The sequence below is a fragment of the Caloenas nicobarica genome, chromosome 2 (genome assembly GCF_036013445.1).
Source record: "Caloenas nicobarica isolate bCalNic1 chromosome 2, bCalNic1.hap1, whole genome shotgun sequence".
In the NCBI taxonomy this organism is placed as follows: domain Eukaryota; kingdom Metazoa; phylum Chordata; class Aves; order Columbiformes; family Columbidae; genus Caloenas; species Caloenas nicobarica.
In genome coordinates, this window is record NC_088246.1 from 90,398,851 (window position 1) to 90,419,941 (window position 21,091).

Below are 21,091 nucleotides of genomic sequence, written 5' to 3' on the forward strand. Positions count from 1 at the left end.
GTGGCTGCACTTTGTTAGGTGGTCTGATGACCTCAAATCAGAACATCTTTCTCAACTATGGAGACAATTATTTTCTGATGCTTGTTTTTTTGGCATTGTGTTCTGCTAATTCTATGGTTCAATTGGGTATTTAAGAGAGACTATAAACATGTTCAGATGAGATGATAGGAAAGAAATGTTATTACTTCTAATCTTCCTTGTTAGCTGAAGTAGCTAAATAGGTTTACAAGGTATAAACATATGCAACAAAAAAAATTTCATATTAATGGAAAATAATTGGCACAAAGAGTAAGTTGTATCAATTAAGTGCACACATGTCCCGGGTAACGGAAGGAAATTTTTGAGACAGTATTTGAATCAGTGCACCAGGAACATCTGCTTGAGACTAATACTTCTTTGGCAAGCTACCTCAGCTACCACAGGGATCTTTCCTTTACGTGCTTACTGTGGGTTTTTTTCCTATTGATTGCATTACATTTTCCAATGTATCATTTAGGTAACCAGATCTCTGCTTCCTTGCATTCATATCAGGAGGTAAAATACATCTAACAGTTGCCAGGTCTGAGGCATTTCACACTTGTTCTATGAACTCATGTATACTTCAGTAAGATAAAAATATATGAGCTAAAGGACAATCACTGTCCTCTTATCTGAATGTAATTTGGGAAAGAAACCTCTCAAGGAAAATTTAAAGAAAATATTCAAAATTAATAAAAAAGAACAGCTAACATGTAAAATATGAAAATATAAGCCAAAAAGGATCTTTAAGACCAAAAATACTCATAATCTTAAGATATAAGTCTGAATACTGTGACTATCTAAAAAAAAAAAAAAGCATGGGCACAAGGAAATAATTAGAATAGGAAAGATATAAATCCATTTCAAGTTTCACGACATACGCTGATTTTAGTTAGGACTGATGAAGGTTTAACGCCTACAGGCAAATGACTGTTTCTCTTGGAGCTGTCAGCCCTCCCTGCCCTCGGCCTGTCTGCCCAAGGCCGGCAGGGGATCACAGGCCGCAAAGGCAGATTCGAGAATTCTGTAACCTCATTATTTGTGCTACTGCTCTGATGCATCATTTGATGGAAACATTCCTGTTCTTATTTAATGGCTGATATTATCACTCCACAACAGATTGAGTTGGACCACGCTGTGGGGCTGCTGCACAGTAAGATCAACTAATAATAACTTCAGAGTGAAAGAGTGAGCATAAATCTCTTCTTACAATATTGTAATTAAATTCCATAAGCACTGGTAATATTAGCATTGCAGTCTGGATTTTTTTTTTTTTTTTCATTTACCAAGGAAATGAAAATCATACAGAGAAACTTGTTCAAAGTTGGTTTTTGTGTGACTTAGTCTGCAGTGGTGACAGCCATTTATAATCAGTGGACACTGAGCGGGCCAAGTCTCAAGGTATTGAGAAAAGCACATAATGCAGTGACAGCTGAGCCTCTCAGCCATGGGCAGGCACCTTGGGGAAAGCCTGGGGAAGAAAGGGCAGAAAATGTTGGGCAGAGAGAGAAGCGAGGAACAAAAAGAGTGAGAAACAGCAGGGGTGGTACTCCATGCTGGAGCAGATGTCCACACTGCAGTGCATGGAGGACTTGTGCCGGAGCAGGTGGATGTTCCTGAAGGAACTGCAGCCTGTGGAGACCCCACGCTGGAGCAGTGGGAAAGTGTGAAGGGAAGAAGGAGCAGCACAGAGAAATGTCTATGTACTGAGCACCCTCCACCCTTGTGCTGCCTGGAGGGAGGTAGAGGAGTCTAGAGAGAAGGTGTAAAGCTGAGTTTGGGAGAGCGGAGAGGAATTGCATGGCTTTAATGTTTGTTTTTGTTTCTTGCTACCCAAGTCTATTTAAATTGGCAATAAATTAAATTAATTGTCACAGAATCACAGAATGTTAGGGATTGGAAGGGACCTCCAAAGATCATCTAGTCCAATCCCCCTGCCGGAGCAGGAACACCCAGATGAGGTTACACAGGAAGGTGTCCAGGCGGGTTTTGAATGTCTCCAGAGAAGGAGACTCCACAACCTCCCTGGGCAGCCTGTTCCAGTGTTCTGTCACTCTCAAGTGATGCCTGCTTTGTCAATGACAGTAATTAGTGAGCGATCTCCTTGCCTTTATCTCAACCCACAAGCTTCCTCCTGTTTTCCTCCCCCATCCCTCCGAGGAGGCAGTGAGTGAGCAGCTGGGTGGGTGTCTGGCCCATAACTGAGGTTGACCCACCACAGTTCATCTGTCAGGGTCAGTCAGGCCCCAACACTTCTCTTTTTTTTTAAGTGCATTTTTAGAAGAGAGGTATTTGGTGATTTTAAACTCTGTAAATACGTGCCGGTGTGTGTACACAAGCACAGTCCAAAATGTACCCTTAAGAAAAAGAGATGGGAAAAACCCACACTGGCCAAAAATACCCCAAACTCAAGCGGGATTAGGACAATAAAGCTTGATTTCTGTTAACATTGACACTACAGTGAAAAAACCTGGATATTGATAATTATTTGCTTGAGAATTTGAGGCTTTTTCTTCTAGAAAGAAATCATGTAGAGTTATGGGTCACATACTGCAATGGACATGCTTCTGAAATATAACATAGGATGTCAATGTGGTTAAAGCTGCAAAACAATACTTGGACTTTGACGTGAAGGAAGAAATATTAGGCAGAGGACAGGGGAAAGATAAACCTATTGCCTCTTTCGGTAGCTGCCTCTCATCTATCACCTTATAGAACTATGTCCATGCTTGTGAAGGAAAGATGGCGCTGCATCAACTGTGGTCAACTTACTTGCTGAAAGGCTCATTAGCAGCATAGCTTCTGCATTAGAGCAGCTGAACTCATAAAGACATAGATATAAATAGCTCCTCTTCAAGCTATTTAGGTTAAAACATGACATCTTGCAAGTCAACAGAAATGCAATCATAGGTCTCTATTTCTGGGAAGTATTTACAGTACATACAAGACACAGGAAAAATGGCATTGAAAGTAGGTGCTAGAAATTACTCAAGTGGCATGACTCCTCAACTCTGACTTGAGATTTTTGCTTAAGCATTGTTTTAAGTGCAGAATAATGTTTGTATTCCTCCTGAAAATGAAAACCCCAGGAGAGTGCATGTCTCAGCACTTTCTGCTACTATTTCATTGGCACCTCTTTTTCCTATAGGAAGAAGTCTAGCTTTTCCTTGAAGATTTTTTTAAAAAATTTCCTTATTCAACAGCAGCATTCTGACTCCATCATTTTACTCCTATGTCAATAACAAACAGTAATCAAGTATGACATGATAGAAGAACTAATTTTTGCTGTCAAGTAATAGGAATACCTCTACGACCTCACTTCAAGGATTTAAAATATTCTAAAATACTGTTGCATTATATCTCAGATTAATTTCTGAGCAGTGGCAGCATCCCTGACTTATCTGAAAGACAACTGAAGTGTACATTCATCACATTTTCTTAAATACGTCCTGGTTAATTACAAGCCTCACAAGGGAAGAGAGAGAAATTATAAAAACCTGCTTCCTCTATTTCTTGCTTTAACTACCAGGCCACCTTTCCTTACAGTTTTACTGCATAGTAATGTAATTGTCTTTCCCATGTGCATGTTTTGCTTTTTTTTTTAAAGATCTTTCAGCTTTCTCCATGGGAGCCTGTGGAAAGATGTAAAGATAGAAAAGGAGAAGTGGGGCTTAAGTGACAAGTATACAGATAGTTTTACTCCTGATTACCTGCCAAAGTCAAATTCCATTCACTTTTTTACAAACCCTGAAATGTCTTGCTGAAGACAGAGTTATATGTTGGATGTATTTCAGAATAACTGCAAGACAATAATTCTTGTAAATTATACTGTTAAATATTGAAGAGTTTACCCAAATCTTCGTGAAATTCTCAAATTCAGCATAGTATTAGGTACACTAATAGGCATTACAATAACACTCGGACCACTCAATGGCAAAATTAGAATTTTACTATAAAATTTGTATATATCAAATTAAATTCTAACTGTGAAATATTCTCTAAACTCAGAAAATGGTCTTATACAATACTTAAACAAATACATAGTCCCCCAAATTAAAGGACTCATAAGATAAATCACCTCTTGTAAGCACAATAGCAAAAATTTTCGAAAAGACAACCTATCAAACAATAATGCAAACCTCTCAGAGGATCCAGCTTCACAAGGGGAAGAAAATATCAGTGTAGGTACAGACAGTCACTCCACTGGCATTTTCTGTTTTTCAGATAAATGAGGACATTTTACACTACGTTAAGAAGGACAAAACAATGTCCTCAGAAGCCTGAGTGTGCCAGCTTTTCTCATTTAACTGGTACTCTGCAAAGGCAGAGTGACTTGGCAAAATAAGAACATGTTATTTAAAAGAAACTGTTAACTACTGGATTACATTTCCTTGAATACCTACCAAAAGCTGTCCAGCAAAGCAGATAAACAAAATGAAGGAAAGCAAGAGAAACGCAGCCCCAAATGAAATTCCAAGAATAGATGTTCTACAAGAAAAGAAAAATGTGTTAATTTCTCTGTTACACATTTGTAGCATGACCTTTCTTTGTGTACAGTACTGATGACAGGAAAAATTACTGCGTGCAAGTTGCAATTTCCAAACATCAACACCATGGAAAAACAATTCCAATCCTTACCAGAAATACAGGTCTTTTCCCAGCCATTTTCTCAACTCAGGAATGCTTAAATTTGCTTTACCTCCCACTTTGCAAAACTATGACCATGAGAAGGTAATAACTTCCACACAAATAATTTAAATGAAAGAGTGCATTAACAGCAGCAATGCTTTGTTTTGTTTTGTTATTACTTCAGAAAACCTGTTTTAAAGATCCTTCTAATTTTATTTTTATGCTGTTGATTATATCATAATTTAAGAGTCTATTACACTTGCAAAATAAATTGGTTGGTAGTGTACATTCCTCCCAAGTTAGGAAAAGCAATAGCATTGGACAACGATGTCCAGTTTTCAGTGTCTAACGTCTAGAACCTGTGTATCTGTGGTGCTCCAGTCTCTCAGTCAGCAAAAGCCCTAATATAGTGACTGCTATTTCATGAATGGAAAGGGAGTCTATACATCTGAAAACTCCATTGTGTACCAAATTTGACTGGACAGCCAGAAGTCTGAAGTATCAGAGGACAGGAGAGGGACGGAAGCTAAACACCATGAAGAAAAGAAAAAACAACAACAGTCTTTAAACGAAAAAATTGAGTAATCTATACTCTTCCTGAAATCATCCTTACTCAGTGTTCTCGCTCATCTGTTTCTCGTGTGTTATAAATAGGAAAGTCTGGCAAAAATAGCATCACCAGATACTCAGTAAACAGAAACAGGGATGCAGAAGAAATCTGTGCATGCATTTGTTCTGCAAATGTGGAAATCTCTCTATGTGAACACCACAGTAGAGCATAATTGCTCCATCAGGCACCATACAAGAGCTACTTAACAAGGCTGCCCAGGGAAAGATGCAATGAGACCTAATTACATTTAATGAATACCAAGAGGAGATCAGAAGCTCTGGACCAACTTGAATTGTTTAAGCAAGGGAACTAGATGTCATCATGAATTATGATTCACTCACCTGAGTGTCTGCTTTCAGTTTTCACCACAGATTTGACGTTTTTACAGAATTAAAAAATATCTCTCAAATCCTTTGAGCACCAGCAAATATTTTATAAAATCTTATATCCTAGAAATATTGCCATATTATGCTAGAAATAAGTTTTATATCCCTTGTTTTTTCCACAAAACTGTAATAAATGTTCCATTTTAAGTTAGCTCCTCCATAAACCGATTCAGAATTAAAATACATTATTAATAAAAGCATACATCTCTGTTCTTCCGAGATGCCATGTGTATTCAAATATATGCATTTTAGAAACTAGAATACTAAAAATATAGGAGTAGAACTCTATGGATCAATTTCCTTAGATTATGTACAAATATTGCAAAACATTTTGATCTGTTTTAACAACAGTGTTATAGAAGCTATTTTCAGGAAAGAACAAAAAAGCATTAACTTCACAAACCAATTTGATGCCGTATAGCTGCCATTAAAAGCATTTTGGAGAGTAATTTATGAGCTTCCCTGTCAATCATTCACAAAACCTCTTATGCTAAAAGTTCATCAGATTTTGGGTTGATGTGAAAAGCTGATGAAAACCAAACAACTGGCAATTCACAACGTGCATTAATGTTATAATAATACTTCTTTTAGAAGTTATTTGAAAATCATTATTGCTTACGAATACATGTTCTCCAAGAATTTCTCATCGAGACCGAGACAGTAAGCTGTATATCATAATATGTAAAACTACAGTCTCTACTCTTAGGAATTTAAAATCTAGTAAGCAACAGAAGAGATGAAAGAAAAGGAATATAATTAGCAGACTTATTTTCTGTATATGCATAAACACTTCCAATCATGTACGTCCTTCGACACTATTCAAGTAACCATTTCTGTGTTTCAAACTATTGTTATCCTTTTTCTGATACAAAAGATAGAGAAAAGGAGCCTGCACACCTTAAGAAATGATTCAACAGAAGAATAGCCTTACAAGTCAAGTTTGGAGTGCATCCTTATAGAAGAAGAAATTAAGATGTTTGTGAGAGAAACTGGAGAGCAAAGGAAATAAAGTTAACATGGCATAAGGAGAGCGTATGCAAAGAGTCCTTAATTACGTGGGCAACAGGCAAGAACAAAAGGGCTTTGTTGCCCATGATCAATGATGTTATTGAGGCAACACAAGAAGAAGAATTACATAGCAAGGAGAACAAGATTCTGATTATCAGGACAATGAGAAAAGGACTGAGGATAAGCAAAAGGAAAAGTCATCTCTTAGAGTCCCCTTTTGAGTGGTATACACAGAGAAAAGTTGCAAGGTCTTTGCTCCACACACCCACTTCTTTCCTGGGAACAGCACGACTTCTGTTTCAGTTAGGCTAAGCCAAAACAGTTTGCTGCTGCTCCTAGAAGGAAAGAAGTGGGCTGAAAATGCTATATTGGGAAGCAAAATACTAAAAATTGCCACCATAAACAAACCTCATTTGGGGCAATGACCACTGGAAAGCCATAACATGCATTTATTTTTTTTTATCACTGGAACATTACGAAACAGTACAGGTCTTTATACTAAACTAACCTCGCCTTTATTGTGTAGAGTCACGCATTGCACAAGTCACCAAATTCATGGCATTGACAGATTCGGGCAAACCATTTTGTCAAAAGAGCACCTGGCATCCCATAATCCAGCCAAATTTTTACTTGCCTCTTCCTATGCTTCAAGGAACGATCTCATTTCTGAAAGCTCTGCTCCCTGCTACGGTGCCCCACCAGGAACCCTGACAGGACAACCCTTGACAATAACCTACAGAGGGACAGAGTTTAAAATTGAGGAAGCAATATGAGAACTTCTCTGGCTTCAGATAGTTCCAGGTCTAAATAATTTATGATCTTGGCTATCCTTCTCATATTTTTCTTGTTTCATCAGTAAATATCTGTTTTGAATAATTCATTTTCATCAGGTGGTAAGAGATTGGGGAAAAAAAAAAAGTATTTATATACACTTATGTCTTGTTGGTAATATTTTAACAGAAAAATTAAAATTATTACAAAGATGAAGAGACCGAAAAGGGGAGAAGAGAACATATTCTTTCTACATTTTTGTAGCTTTTAGGAAAATGTGTGACTTATGGCACATGCCCCTTAATGGGACACAGAGAATTTCCTTAGCTTGCCAGGTAATTAACATTCATGTTTGAACTATTTGTTTGCAAATTCTCTTGAGGTGATAAAATCATCATGAAGCAATTACAAATGATAATTATACAAGGCAATACTGAATTCAGACTTTTTTGGTATCTAATAGTAGCTATTGCTTTCTTAATTCAACTGATGCTTTCACCAAGCCATCAATGGATTCAATGGCTGTGTAGACTAATTGTATGACAGTTTTAGTGTAAGGAAAAATCATTTCAGTATTCTAACTTGAGTTTTCTTTTCTTTTTTTCTTCTTTTTTTCCTTTTTTTTTTAATCAGATACAGCAAAAAATAGCTAGAAATGATGGTTTTCTTTTGTTTATACTTATATTTTACACACCTGCTTTCAGACTAAATTTTTAAGTACTAGCATTTCTATGAAGAAATCCAGCTGTGCCTGACTGAAAATACTATGTTAAGGCCTCCTAACCACCTTTCATGGGTAGAACAAGACGATTGTTAATTTGGCATGACTCAGGACAAAAGGACACAACTTCTTGAACATAGCAGCCTCAGAAAGTGAAGACTTGGGAAGAATCTTAAACGTAGCCCCAAACAACTACCTCATTTGAATAGCACAAGAAGTAACTCCTGTTCAGTAGGAATATACTCTCATCAGTTCACCAGTTTGCATTTCAAAAAACAACACTACCGATTCCATGTCAGTTGACTGTTTCCCCAAATGAAGAATGTAGGGTGTTGTGAATTACTAGAGATAGTTCTGGCACTTGGTAAAACAAGAATGACAGAGAGCCAGTGAAGGCCTCTTCCGAAGAAATGTATTGATCAAGCTTCCCTGTCATTTTAATGTCACAACACTTTTCATGATAAATTTCATGCCAATATTTTGCTTAAGTGATTAAATTTATATTTACCACTTTGTGTAAAGTTTATTGTGAAAACATCACATCCGTTTATTGATGCCGGAGAAAATTAAAACATTAATAAATTATTTCAGCCTTGAAATAAATGTCTCATGATCTTGGAGATAGTACTTATTGCTTGCAACTTGCTGGATGTTACTCACCATCAAATATCTCCAAACCTACTTTAAAGCAGCAGGTGTGTGCCTGCACAGAAATCGATGATATTACACTGCTGCAAAACCAGATTAATGGAATAGTGAATCAATAAAACCCAATGACAGATATAGTTTATCTCCTTGTCTTCATTAGATCACCATTTAAAAATCCTGTATAACATATGGAAGAAAACAAAAAGGCTAGACAGAATTTTATACTAAACTATGAGTATTTATTTATCCATCTTCTGGAAGGAAATAACAGTTGAAGCACTGGAGTATGTTCATTTTAACCTACACTTGTGATATATAGGTGATTTTTTATCTTTTAACTTTTTTTTTTTTTTTTTTAATTTGCAGTGCTCCCAGTTTTCTAGCAAAGATGCAGATGCCTGTATAATACCTTGCCTTTCTGTCTTCCATTTTTGCATTTCTTAAGTTAATCCACACACCCCTTGAAGCTGAATAGCATTCGTGTTGGCAATACTTGATTTTACACTATTGCTTTTTCAATTTAATACGCAGCCTTATAAAAGGACAAAAAGATAATTTACATTTTGGTAATGAAAATGATAAATCATATGTATCTTTTGCTCTGATATTAGAAAAAGACCATGTAATATCAGCATGTGCTTTTACAAGTGGGAGGACACTTTCCTAGTTGAATACAGATCCCCAGGATTTCACTGATGTCACGTATCTGATATATTTGAATGAACTACACAATTGGTTTAAGAGACATAATAAGGACAGAGCAAAATGAGCATCTTACTACATGCATGACAGGTGATAAATCTAGATTCATTTTTATGACTGAAATCAAAACATAAAACCAGATTCATAAATCATACTGCTGGAAGGGACTAGTTAGATCTAAGTTTGGTTTTTGGTGTTTCACAAACCACGAATTTCCCAGAATTAATTCCTGTACTATTCAAAATACAGTATGAGCTTGTAAAATATACTCATTATGCAAAATGACAAATAAAATTAGTCATGAGTCTTAGCTATATATTTTGCAATAGTAATGCCTCATGTGCAGGATCCCACTGAACTCTTGGAAAAGTGTCCCTTGGCAGCTTGTGTCTCCATGTTAGAAGCTAGCTGGAAAACCCTTTGTAAAGAAAATGCTGTAACATCTGAATAGAACTCCATAAAACTTTATACATGTTATAAAACAAATCTGCCATAAGGAAAGTCAATTTATAATGACCTAAACATTCCTTCTGGCTTTGAATTAAAATGTAAGTACTACAGCACAAGACTGATCAATCAACAGAGTTTACAAATACCACTGAAAGCGCTGCACAGGAGAAAAGACAATAAGTAAAGAAATACTGTATCACAGGGAGTATACAGTGTTGGCTTTGGAAACAATTGCTATAAAATAAATATCAGCTTTTCACTATGTAAACGATCAACAGTGAAATTCCATTTTAAGAATTCTAGTAAAATAGTCTTTACTGGAACTGTCTTCCAGTTTTCTCAACCTTTTTAGAATATACACAGATAGAAAGAGAGCTGATTTATATGCACAAATATAAATTAGCTCACAATATAAAAATTCTGATAAAAATAATTATTCCAGCAACTGATTATAATATTATAAAATTAGTTTTAAAAAGAGACATTTTATGAACAGTAATGCTTTATCTGCAAGTTGATAAAGCAGTATTATCACAGTAATATGTTAAATACATTTATCTAATCACAGTCCCAATTCAGCAATCCATTTAATCTCACTTCAACATCCAATTGTCACACTTACTTCACGGGTAATTTCAGTTGCACAAACCTATAGCTTGTATTACTTTTTTCTACACATATTAATTTCATTCCTGTCATCATAACACATTTTTAAATGCAAAGAGAAAAACTAAAATGAATGAAGGATTGATACTAATGCTTGGCACCATGTTATTGACAGCTTTTAAAATTAGAAACAAGCTTGAAAATGGGCTGAAACCCACAATCTTCGCAGTTCAGTTTCATTTCCACGAATTTACCTCTGTGAGGATTCAGAGATTTTTTTTTACTTATACATTTTTATTTTTCACATTAATGGGCAAATGTACATAGGAATGAGTACATCTTAAAAACCACTTACTTTGGCAATACCAGGATCTGCACAACAAAAATGCAGAAGAATATGAGACAGGCACAAGTCACATAATACTTAAATGCAGGCAGAGTAGTTGCTCGATACTAGAAGGAAAAAAAACCAACAAATATTAAAAACAGAATTTCCAAAGCAGATAAATATCACCCAACTGAAATTTCAGCTTAAAGATGCACATATATATATATAGGCAGTATTTAGCAAAAGTAAATTTCTTGTTGTTCGATATGTTCCACATCCACTCAGTTAGGGCTAGGGCATGTCAGACATAGTATTGAATCTTTTTACTTATTGAAAAACAGCTTAATCAGCCATGTCAAATGGTTTTGTCTTGTTCTTCCACAGAACAGGACTATCTCAAATTCACTGCAAATAGTTTAATTAAAAAAAAAAAAGGTGAAATAATATTTTAAAATATCTTTAGGAACCAACCATTCTTAGCCATTTCCAAGTTTCTTAGTCATTAATTCCTCAAACTGATTTTCAATTATTAATAAATACTGAGTGGGCTCAAAAAGTTATAAAAAAATGTAACAGTCATTTGGATAGGAAACTTCGGAGCGCACAAAGCAGAAAAGTGTAAACTGTGCCACAGATGTGTATAAGCATTCTATTTCCAACAGCATAGCTAGCCATCACACTGATATTTACCGGGACTATATTATTACTTCAATTAAAATATTTTTTGTCTGTGTTAAAAGGTCTCATATGTCCACTGATACTACTAAACACTTGATATTCTTAGGAGATAGTCAATTTGATCTGTTCTGTCATTAAAAAAATCTATTTATGAATCTCTAAGTAGCCTGTCTAGAGACATAAGAATTAAGTAATGAAATATTTATCAGAGTTGTTCTGCTATTTGAGATAGATATGTCTTGATTGAAACCAATTAAGTACTCAAAGGGAAATGAACTAAGCATTGGGTCTATTAAAGTTACTTACACTATCAAAGTTTTTTTCAAAGGGCAAGAGTTTAAGATTTGATTATGAAAAGAAAATGTACCAAAGATTATTTTCTCAAAGTGCTCAGAGTGCCAACTTCGTAAAATAGAAAGCGCTTGAGCTGTGCTTTCTCGCTGCAGGCACGCAGCTGTGTCTTTGTGCTTAGTGCCACATTCTGCCCTTGAAACTGGTGCGCCAAACTTTACATGAACACATAGAAATTGAATTTAGCAAACCAACAGTGTTTTTTCACGTTTGAATTATATGACAAATTAAAAGCAATCCTTGTCACATATCTAACTGAATTTTGAGGTACAAATATGACTTTGCTTGATGGGTACAATTGCAGTAAGTTTTGTTTTTCCATCTGTTGAATGTTTGTTGTTTCTTAATGGTCTTATCCAACAAATTTGGACCTTGAGCCGATGTTAAAATCTCAAAAAATTCCAACCAACTTGTAAATTCATTTCAGTGTTTCATACTTCCCCAGACACTTCCCAGTAAGGTCAGGCAACTCAGTCTTTAGATTAAGTAATTATTTTGCTTTATTACCTTGCTGTAATTCCAGGTCTTGAAAAGCTCCTGTTTAAATCAAAAGCAGGCGTCTGACTGAGTTCTTTAAAGTCAAGACTGGACTGGTGACTCATTAAAAGGCGGTGAAGAAAGATATTAAAAAGTCGATCCAGAAAGAACAATTTGTTCTTTGCCATTCCTTAGCATTCTGTAGTCTAAAAGAGATTAGACTCCTACACGGAACATCTACACAGCTGAATAACTTAGCGTTCTGATTTTCTCACAAGTGCTGATGCCCCGATGGTCCAAAGTACACATATGATGGTTTTCTCACAAGTTTTCTTTCAGAATTTATCTGTTAGCACCACCCACACTAAAGGTACACCTTTGATCCACCCAGTGTACCCTTTAAACACCATGAATGAGACCACACCAGGTCTAGCTTCTTCTCTCTTACGCCATCTTCTACACAGTGTCAACGAGCCTTGAAAGTTTTTGCACCCTAATGTATTGCCAAGGGCCTACAACACATGCCTTTGGCAGACGGCCATCAGAACACTATTCTGCTGAGCTGTGAAAGAATCTGAGAATTATTTCAGGTGCTTTGAACTGAAAGATATCTACAAAAATAACGAAATATGTATTCGACAACCACATGGGACCCAGAGGACACTTGGATCTATGCTGTACAGTGTGAACGCAGTATGGTAATACTTTCTGTACCCCCTTCTCATCAGGTTTGCTCATTTATGCAGCCAGTTGTGGTCAATCCTACCTCTTACTTCCCCGAAGGACAGTGTAACTGTTCAGCTCTCAGCTGCTCTAGGCTTAGGAGAGAGCAGAAAGAGGCAACTCTCCAACCTTTCTGCTGAGGCTATGTCAGTATGTAGAAATACAATCAAGCTCTACAAGGCCACAAATAAAGAAAAGGCCTGACTTTCTAGGCTAGTGGTCATGATAGTCACATAAGGGGAAGAATCTTTCATTCTGATCGTTATTCTAGAAACTAGACTAGACTAGAAACAATATCATTTACTCCATTTGCACATACATGTCTCAAACAAGTTTTATCACACATATCTAGTTGAAGATGTCCCTGCTCATTGCAGAGGAGTTGGACTAGATGACTTTTTAAGGTCCCTTCCAACCCAAACTATTCTGTGATTCTATGATATTAGTCAGAAGAAATTTGAGTGTGTTGAATCCAATACAGCTAGGCATTTTTCTTGAAATACATTTATAGTATTGTTTCCCCGGAATGATTGTGAGCATCAAGTGCATATGGAGAAAACTAATGAGCAACCGATATCATTACAAGGCAATCATTACTACAGGTGGAGTCTTTGAGACATGACAAAGAAAAAAAAAATTAAAACATTGGAGTTTGATAAATGCCTTTTGAGGATGTAGGTGATGCAACTTAGGAGTTCTTTGCTCCAGTTACATCAAATTTGAGCTATCAAACCTCCTCGCACTTCTGCGAGACCATGAAAATTTTAAGAAATTCAAGTGAACTGCAGAGCCCTACAAAGAAGAAGGTAGTCTCGGACATCATATTCGTAACATTTAATTGATAAATGAGCTAAAACATTATTGTAAGGTTTGAGCACTTCTCCCTGCAGGAGAGGTGCTGTGGCCATGGCTCCATGTTACAAAATCAAGGGATACAAGTTTCACTTAGGATGAGGCAAAGACGGAATCACCCATGACTCTGAAGTGAAAATAACTTACTTCTTTTTCCAGAGTCTTATTGTAGAAAAGAAGTGATATTCTTTGAATGTCTTCAGATTTAAGCCACTGCCTAGAAGAGAAAAGGAACATTATAATTGACATAAGAATAAAGTAGTCCTGTAGCAGAAACTACAAATCCCCTCTCCCTTTTGACTTCTATTGCTAACATACACATGAAACAAAAGCTTCATTCCTAAAGATAATAAAAGGAGAGATTTTATGTGATGTAATTCTGACACTGATATTCCACTCATGTTCAAAATAACGGAGTATATCCACTGCACAGAAGAGAACCCAAGATAAAAAAAGTCCTTCACAAGGTACCTTTAAGAAGTACACTGTTACAATATGCAACAGTGGCAGGTAAATTACACTTTACAAACTCCTATTCCAAACAAAAATGTAAAAAAACATTATTAAAAGAGGAGGTTGTCCTTGAGCTGTATTCCTCTCTTGACCATGACTCTGTACTCCAGAGGTAGAATTTGATCTTTTTACTGATTATAAAAAAATATTCCCTGCTTAAAGATGAGCAATACAAAATAGATTAAGTACTTGCACTGAAATGACAAATCTATTTTAAAAGAAGTGAATCTTGACAAAAGCTTGACAGAACTTCTACAAAATGAAATGCTCTAATATGAAAGTCCATATTTATTTTAATGGACACTTGAAAAGAAACAGAATATTTACATTTCAAGAGGGTTAGGTTGCTTGCAAGGGGATTTGACAAATTTGAAAAAAATATTTAAGCAGATTGCTTCTGTGAACATGAAGTATTTGAGCTTGAACAATAATAGCAGGGCTCAAGATTTTTTTGCAACCTTCCCAGCAATAACTTTAAATGAGGCTTTAAGTTAGTAGTGTAGCTACTGCTTTCCAAATAAAAGGGAATGTCTGAACTGACAGGCTGCAAAGGCAAATAACTAGCAGCAATGAACCACAGTGGAATATGTCCTGAATTAAGGTCCTGGGAGAACAGGAGTGAACAGAGTGGAGTATAAGCTATTAACTCTGATTTGTGAAATTTAAAATATTTGTTTCCTTGCCTGGGAGACTGTCCTTGTTCCTGTGCAATGTTTCACTATAAAAAGAGGCTGAAAACATACTCAGTTCTAGGTATGCTTAATGCAAAAATATATATATTCAGTTTGTGGAACATTTTTGGTAAACAGTGAAAATTAAGTGCAAGTTTTCTTCCACCTAGTTATAAAAATCAAACAAAAAGTAACCCTCTTCTCTGAGTTGATAACTAACTTCCCTTTTTTTTCCTTATGGTATCTGACAGGTGGATTGATTTAATTACCGTTACTACACAGATAAAAAGCTCCGTTTGTAGATCTACTCCCAAAGGCCTAATTTGGTCTGTACACACTTGATCACATGTGAAGTCAGTAGTGCCATTTAGAGCAAATGCCACCTCACACTCCACATTATGACCTCATATTTTCAGGAGCTTTTAGTTCTACTTTAAAGCTGAGAAAAAACTGTACTGGTTTTAGATAGCAGGTGCTGAGGGACCTGAGGTGAGGGAAACAGGATAACACACACAAACGGAAGTGGAGAGTAAGTACAAAAGAGGGAGCGCAAAATCACATATATTTGGCACAGAGATAAGGACTGAAAAATTCTGCCTACAGACTGACTCCCCGATGAGCCTAAAAATTAGCAAAGTATCTGCAAGTACGTGGGGATACGCCTCCTGGGAAGCTAGGTACCTAATTTCTGTTTAAATTCTTTTGCAATTCAAGGAATAACACAGACAGACAGTGAATTGTGCCTGTATCTGCAGAGGTGTGTGGTTTGATAGGGCTTGTACCGATTGACAATGTACAGCAAGGAATTACACACAGAACATAGCAGCCACCATCATGACTTAAAGAAAAAACAGAGGAAGGAGAGTGTGTCTCATTAACATAGTAACCTACTTATCAAAGAGCAAATAACATCATTTTAGGTCCCTCTGTAGGTATGTATTTAGTTAGTAGATTGCTATCGATCCATCACATGTCGTACAGAAGGCCCATAAACACCAAGGTTCAGGGTGGAATAGCTGGGGCTACTCATCCCCATCCTGTGCAGGATGAGTGTTTTGACTCCTTACTATAGCAAAGACATTGAGGTACTAGAGAGAGTGCAGAGAAGGGCAACAATGCTGGTGAGGGGCCTGGAGCACAAGTCTGATGAGGAGCGGCTGAGGGAGCTGGGGCTGTTTAGCCTGGAGAAAAGGAGGCTGAGGGGAGACCTGATCGCTGTCTACAACTACCTGAAAGGAGGTTGTAGCTTGGAGGGTGTTGGTCTGTTCTCCCAAGTAGCAAGTGATAGGATGAGAGCAAATGGCCTCAAGTTGCGCCAGGGAAGGTTCAGATGGGATATTAGGAAAATCTTCCCTGAAAGGGCTGTCAAGCATTTGAACAGGCTGTCCAAGGATGTGTTTGAGTCACCATCCCTGGAGCTGTTTAAAAGATGCATAGATGAGATGCTTGCGGGCATGGTTTAGTGGTGGACTTGGCAGTGTTAGTTTAATGGTTGGACTCAATGATCTTAAAGGCCTTTTCCAACCAAAATGATTCTATGAACACTCTGTTAAAGGTACGGGCAAAAGAAACATGTAGAGAATGTATGATGTTACACCCTAATGGCTAAGGCACTCAGCTGAGAGACAGAAGCTCTCTGTTCCTCACTCACTCTTTTAAATCTGTATTTTACGTATCTTTAATGCAGTGCTCTAACAGAATAATAATGAATAAACAAATCATAACTTCCCTCATGCAACTTTGCAAAGATCACTGCCAACTAAATCTACTCTGAATCATGCTATAAGGCCAGGGAGGTGCTTTTTAGATGCTACAGTTTCACTCACATTCCAGCAGACAGAATTGAACCCAGATGCCCTGAGTTACTGACAGGGTGTTCATGTGGCACTTTGCAGTTTTGTGGAAAGACAGCAAGTTTGTGAACGAGCAGGAGAGCAGTGAGGGAGGGAGGCCAGAGAAAATGCTGCACCACTTTAAAAACCTGAGGTACCATTTCAATATGTACCACGCTATTTCACACTGTGTAAAAACAGTGATTCAATTGGACTGCAGCTTTGTCTTGGCCTAAGAAGATCAAGACTCTACATTCCTTTATTTTCCAGTTACAAGCTGTTAAACACCTGGGCATGTAATGTCAAAGACCCACATATTATGACTGCTTGCAAGCAGTTACTTTTTTCATAGAATGACACGTGGCAAAGAACCATGATGTGGATGAAAAAGTCAGACTGTACTGACAGCTCAGAGTAGAAGAAACAATAGCTCTGTACAATGAATGTTCACTTTTGAATTATTTTCATGCAATTTCCTAACTAAAAAGGCTAAAATAATGGTAATTTTGATACTACATTTTATATGCAATAATGTTTTTTTTAAATTTTCTTCATTCAGTCATAGTCCTATTCTCTATACAATCCAAACTACACTTAAAAACATTTAGAAATACCACTTTTCCCATAGATTTTCTTAAAAGTTTTCTTCTTGATTCACAAAAGAAAAAGATTTAGCTTCACGACCACTCCATGGGATTAGTTGATAGTGTTATTTTCATTTTATGGCCAAAAAACTGAGGCACAAAACCCCCACACAATTATAAGAAAAATGTGATTAGCTTTGTGTCCTAAATGTAGGAAATCTTTCATCTCTTTTTTCTGAGTGACCATCCACTTAGTTAAAACCTTGTTGCATTAACTTGCCATTTGGGGAATCAGCACTTTTGACAACTTATTCTCAGGTACCCAATTGAATAATATTAAGTAACTCATTCAGCAAACCAACACAGGAATACGTAGAGAATCTAGATTTGGAAGGTGGCATTCAGCCTCTCTGATACACAAGATCATTTCTTACCTTTCTGCAATTCCCCATGTAATTCAAAAAATGTACTGAAACTTTTTCAGAAACCTATTTTATCACACAACGTTTTTATCCCCAAGCTTCTCTGAATTTTATGCACTTATAAGATAAGACAGGGATTCTCTGAGTTAAAGCAACGTGCAGTATTATCATACCAATGCTTCCATGCATTTATACAGGTGCTTTACTTTTGACATCAAGCCATCATTTGTACAATCCACTTATCAGAACAGTAAACTTGAAGACATATAAAAACTCCTCAAATTTATATACCTGTTTCAGGCAAGTCTAGTATCATCAAAAGACTTTGCCTATCATGACCTACCCACTTTCACTGTATTCTTTGTATGACCTATAACTATCAACAATCTTTTCTATAAATAATAACAGAAAAAATATTTTCCTAAAGCCAAGTACCTTTTAATAGGACTATTAGATGCAAAAAAACCAAATGTGACATATGAACATTTAATAATTAGGTGTAATACTCAGCTGATTAAGATTCTGAGTAACAGAAGTAGGGGGGGAAACATGTAATTTATCACAATTACTGTCCACATTTTTGAAGGGCAATTCTCTTATTTCATCAGATAAATTTAAGAAACCTGAACGCTTACTTTGGACTTGTAATGATTTTTCACTCGGTCTTATCTATTCAACAGCAAATGGAGAACATCAATACTGCCTCCAGCTCTTGCTAAGACACAGAAAAAATACATGCACATTGCTTCCCTCAATAATTTCAATATGCCATCAAGCTTAGCCTTCTCTAAGAATCAAAACACCAGTTGAAACAAAGAGATATTAAACCATGATTTTAAGGAAAGTTTCTAATTTTGAGGAGATGTTTCTGTGACAATTGTGAAGCATCAATCTTCACATCATTCTGATTCCCGAGCCAGCTATTACTTGTGTCTTACTTCTCTCCTCTCAGATAAGATAATTCTGATAGTTACAGCTGTGAATGTACAGACATGAACAGTTACAGAGCAAAAATCCTTCTGCCATGAAGATCAAGACAAGCCAAAACCTCTGTCACACCATGATTCACAGGCACTGTCTTATCCCATATAGCTGTAAACGTTACTATACTTCACAATGTGCAGAGCTTCCTATGCCAGTATTAGTGACACCTTTACTGTTTTCAGACTTCTGGGTACCTGTGGGAAAGTGAAAGAGTAAACACTACCCTCTGTTGCAGTTTTACATCAAAGTTGAAGGAAGGAGACAACAGAAGATAAAAACATACTTTTGAGCATTGATTCCATCAATGGCCTGGATCATCCTCTCATTCAGTTCCTCCTCAAACCTCCTTTTCTGTGATTTTGTTCTGGAACGAAAAATGTGGGAAGTTACTTTGGAAAATCATTACATTGTTAATAAACATTAACTTTAAGCAATGGGGTGATAGATGGCATAAACTTGTGAGGATAATAACAATTCTTTACCATTTATGATTCAATAGCAGCTATAGGCTTCAGGCACGCTGAGCCTCATAATAAACTCTTAACAAAACCAGCATAAGCTACAGAGTCTGACACACACACAAATCTAGAGCTTAGCTATTAGGGAGCACTTAAAAAACAAACACAAGAGGACATTTAATAAAAACAAACAAACAAATAAAAACACCAAGAAAGTTCAAGAAATTCTGGCTGAAGGAAGGTCTTCCACAGTTTTATGAATTCATGAAAAAGAAAGGCAATATGCTCAAATTCACAAAGCATTCCTGTTTCTTGTAATTATTTTTAAAAATCCATGTCAGAATTGTATGATGAGCAAGAATGTGCTAGTGCACTGAGGCATAAGTATTACCTACCGAAAGCCTGCTAACTCTTCTTTTCTTGGAAATATTTGATTATTTCTGATCAGAAAACTGAGCATTAAGTCTGAAATTAGTTTCAAACCTATGTCATGTTTCTTTATTTATAACTTTTAACACAACTGCAATGGAAAAAAGAAAGGATCTTTTCATTGGGCTCAGCATGAACCCAACAGAGGATCATCAGAATGGGTTTGTCTTCACTAACATGTTATTGCAAACATCATCAGTTCTTTCTGCAGTTGCACTCTCCTTAAGAATGAAATATTTCAAATATTGCCAGATTATGTCTCTGCCTCTTGAAAACTTAAATCCAAGGTGTCTTAATGGCAGTGTTTTGTAAGAAGTCAACAGTCAGATCTGAAAATTTACTATTTGCTTGCAAAAATTTTGTTAACCTACAAATTGAACCCTGCCGAAGGTAACATGGATTTTCTTTGACATCATGGTTGTGGGTTATTTCCCCCAAACTGATAACCTGTTGCAGGATTCAAATTCATTCAGAAATTATATTAGTGTACTTACACTAACTTTAAACAACTGAACTGATTTCATGCCTATTCAATGCAACAGAATTTAGGTAAGAAAGTATTTACACCTTATTTTTCACAGACAAAATAATCTGCCCAGGAGAAATAACTAGACAGATGGGGAGAGACACTATCTAATCACACTTAATCCTCTTGGCAGATCTCTAACAACGTAAGACTATCATGTAACTAGATACGAGCTAACACTGCCACAAACAGAAGCCTACGGTCAGGCTTCAAATCCCACATTTTCATATTCTAATAAAATACTGATTTTCAAAGTGCTTACTATCATTTCAGCTCTGTCCTGTGGGAATGACTGACTAGCTTACCTAGAATCCTAGTTATATGCCTCACTATGGACATCAGACTCCACCAAGGGTTTCCAGAAACTCCTTCCATAAGATGGTATCAAGACACAGGGTAAGATTTGTACCTTTTGGATCTATTTTAGAGAGAAATTTGGAAACACATAGGCAAGAACATCTCAGAATCTTACAGAACTGCATTATTTGCAAATACCACAGTCCAATGATCTTTCTTTTTCCCATATGTCTGATAGAAGTCCTTTTGACATACTGTCCAAACGTAAATGCTCAGTTTTAAAATCAGGTACTGTTTTTATTAATACCATGCATATTCAGTCAAAGCTTGTTCATCTTCTGGAATTTAGCTATATTTTAGGTAATTACATAGCTCTCCAGTAGCCTGTGATTTGTTGAGGAGACATTTACCAAGCAG

General features: G+C 36.5%; 1 protein-coding gene across 3 annotated transcripts in view; it reads right to left on the minus strand.

Moving 5' to 3' along the window:
• The window catches only part of ADCY2 (adenylate cyclase 2), a 224,865-nt gene that overhangs the window by 49,235 nt on the left and 154,539 nt on the right, over positions 1–21,091 (minus strand). For all 3 annotated transcript variants that reach the window (XM_065628875.1, XM_065628874.1, XM_065628873.1), the window contains exons 12-15: positions 19,248–19,328; positions 14,106–14,175; positions 10,905–11,002; positions 4,422–4,506 (exon numbers count right to left, since the gene is read on the minus strand). In XM_065628875.1, coding sequence (XP_065484947.1) covers positions 4,422–4,506; positions 10,905–11,002; positions 14,106–14,175; positions 19,248–19,328 — 334 coding nt within the window. The remainder of the gene's footprint in view (positions 1–4,421; positions 4,507–10,904; positions 11,003–14,105; positions 14,176–19,247; positions 19,329–21,091) is intronic.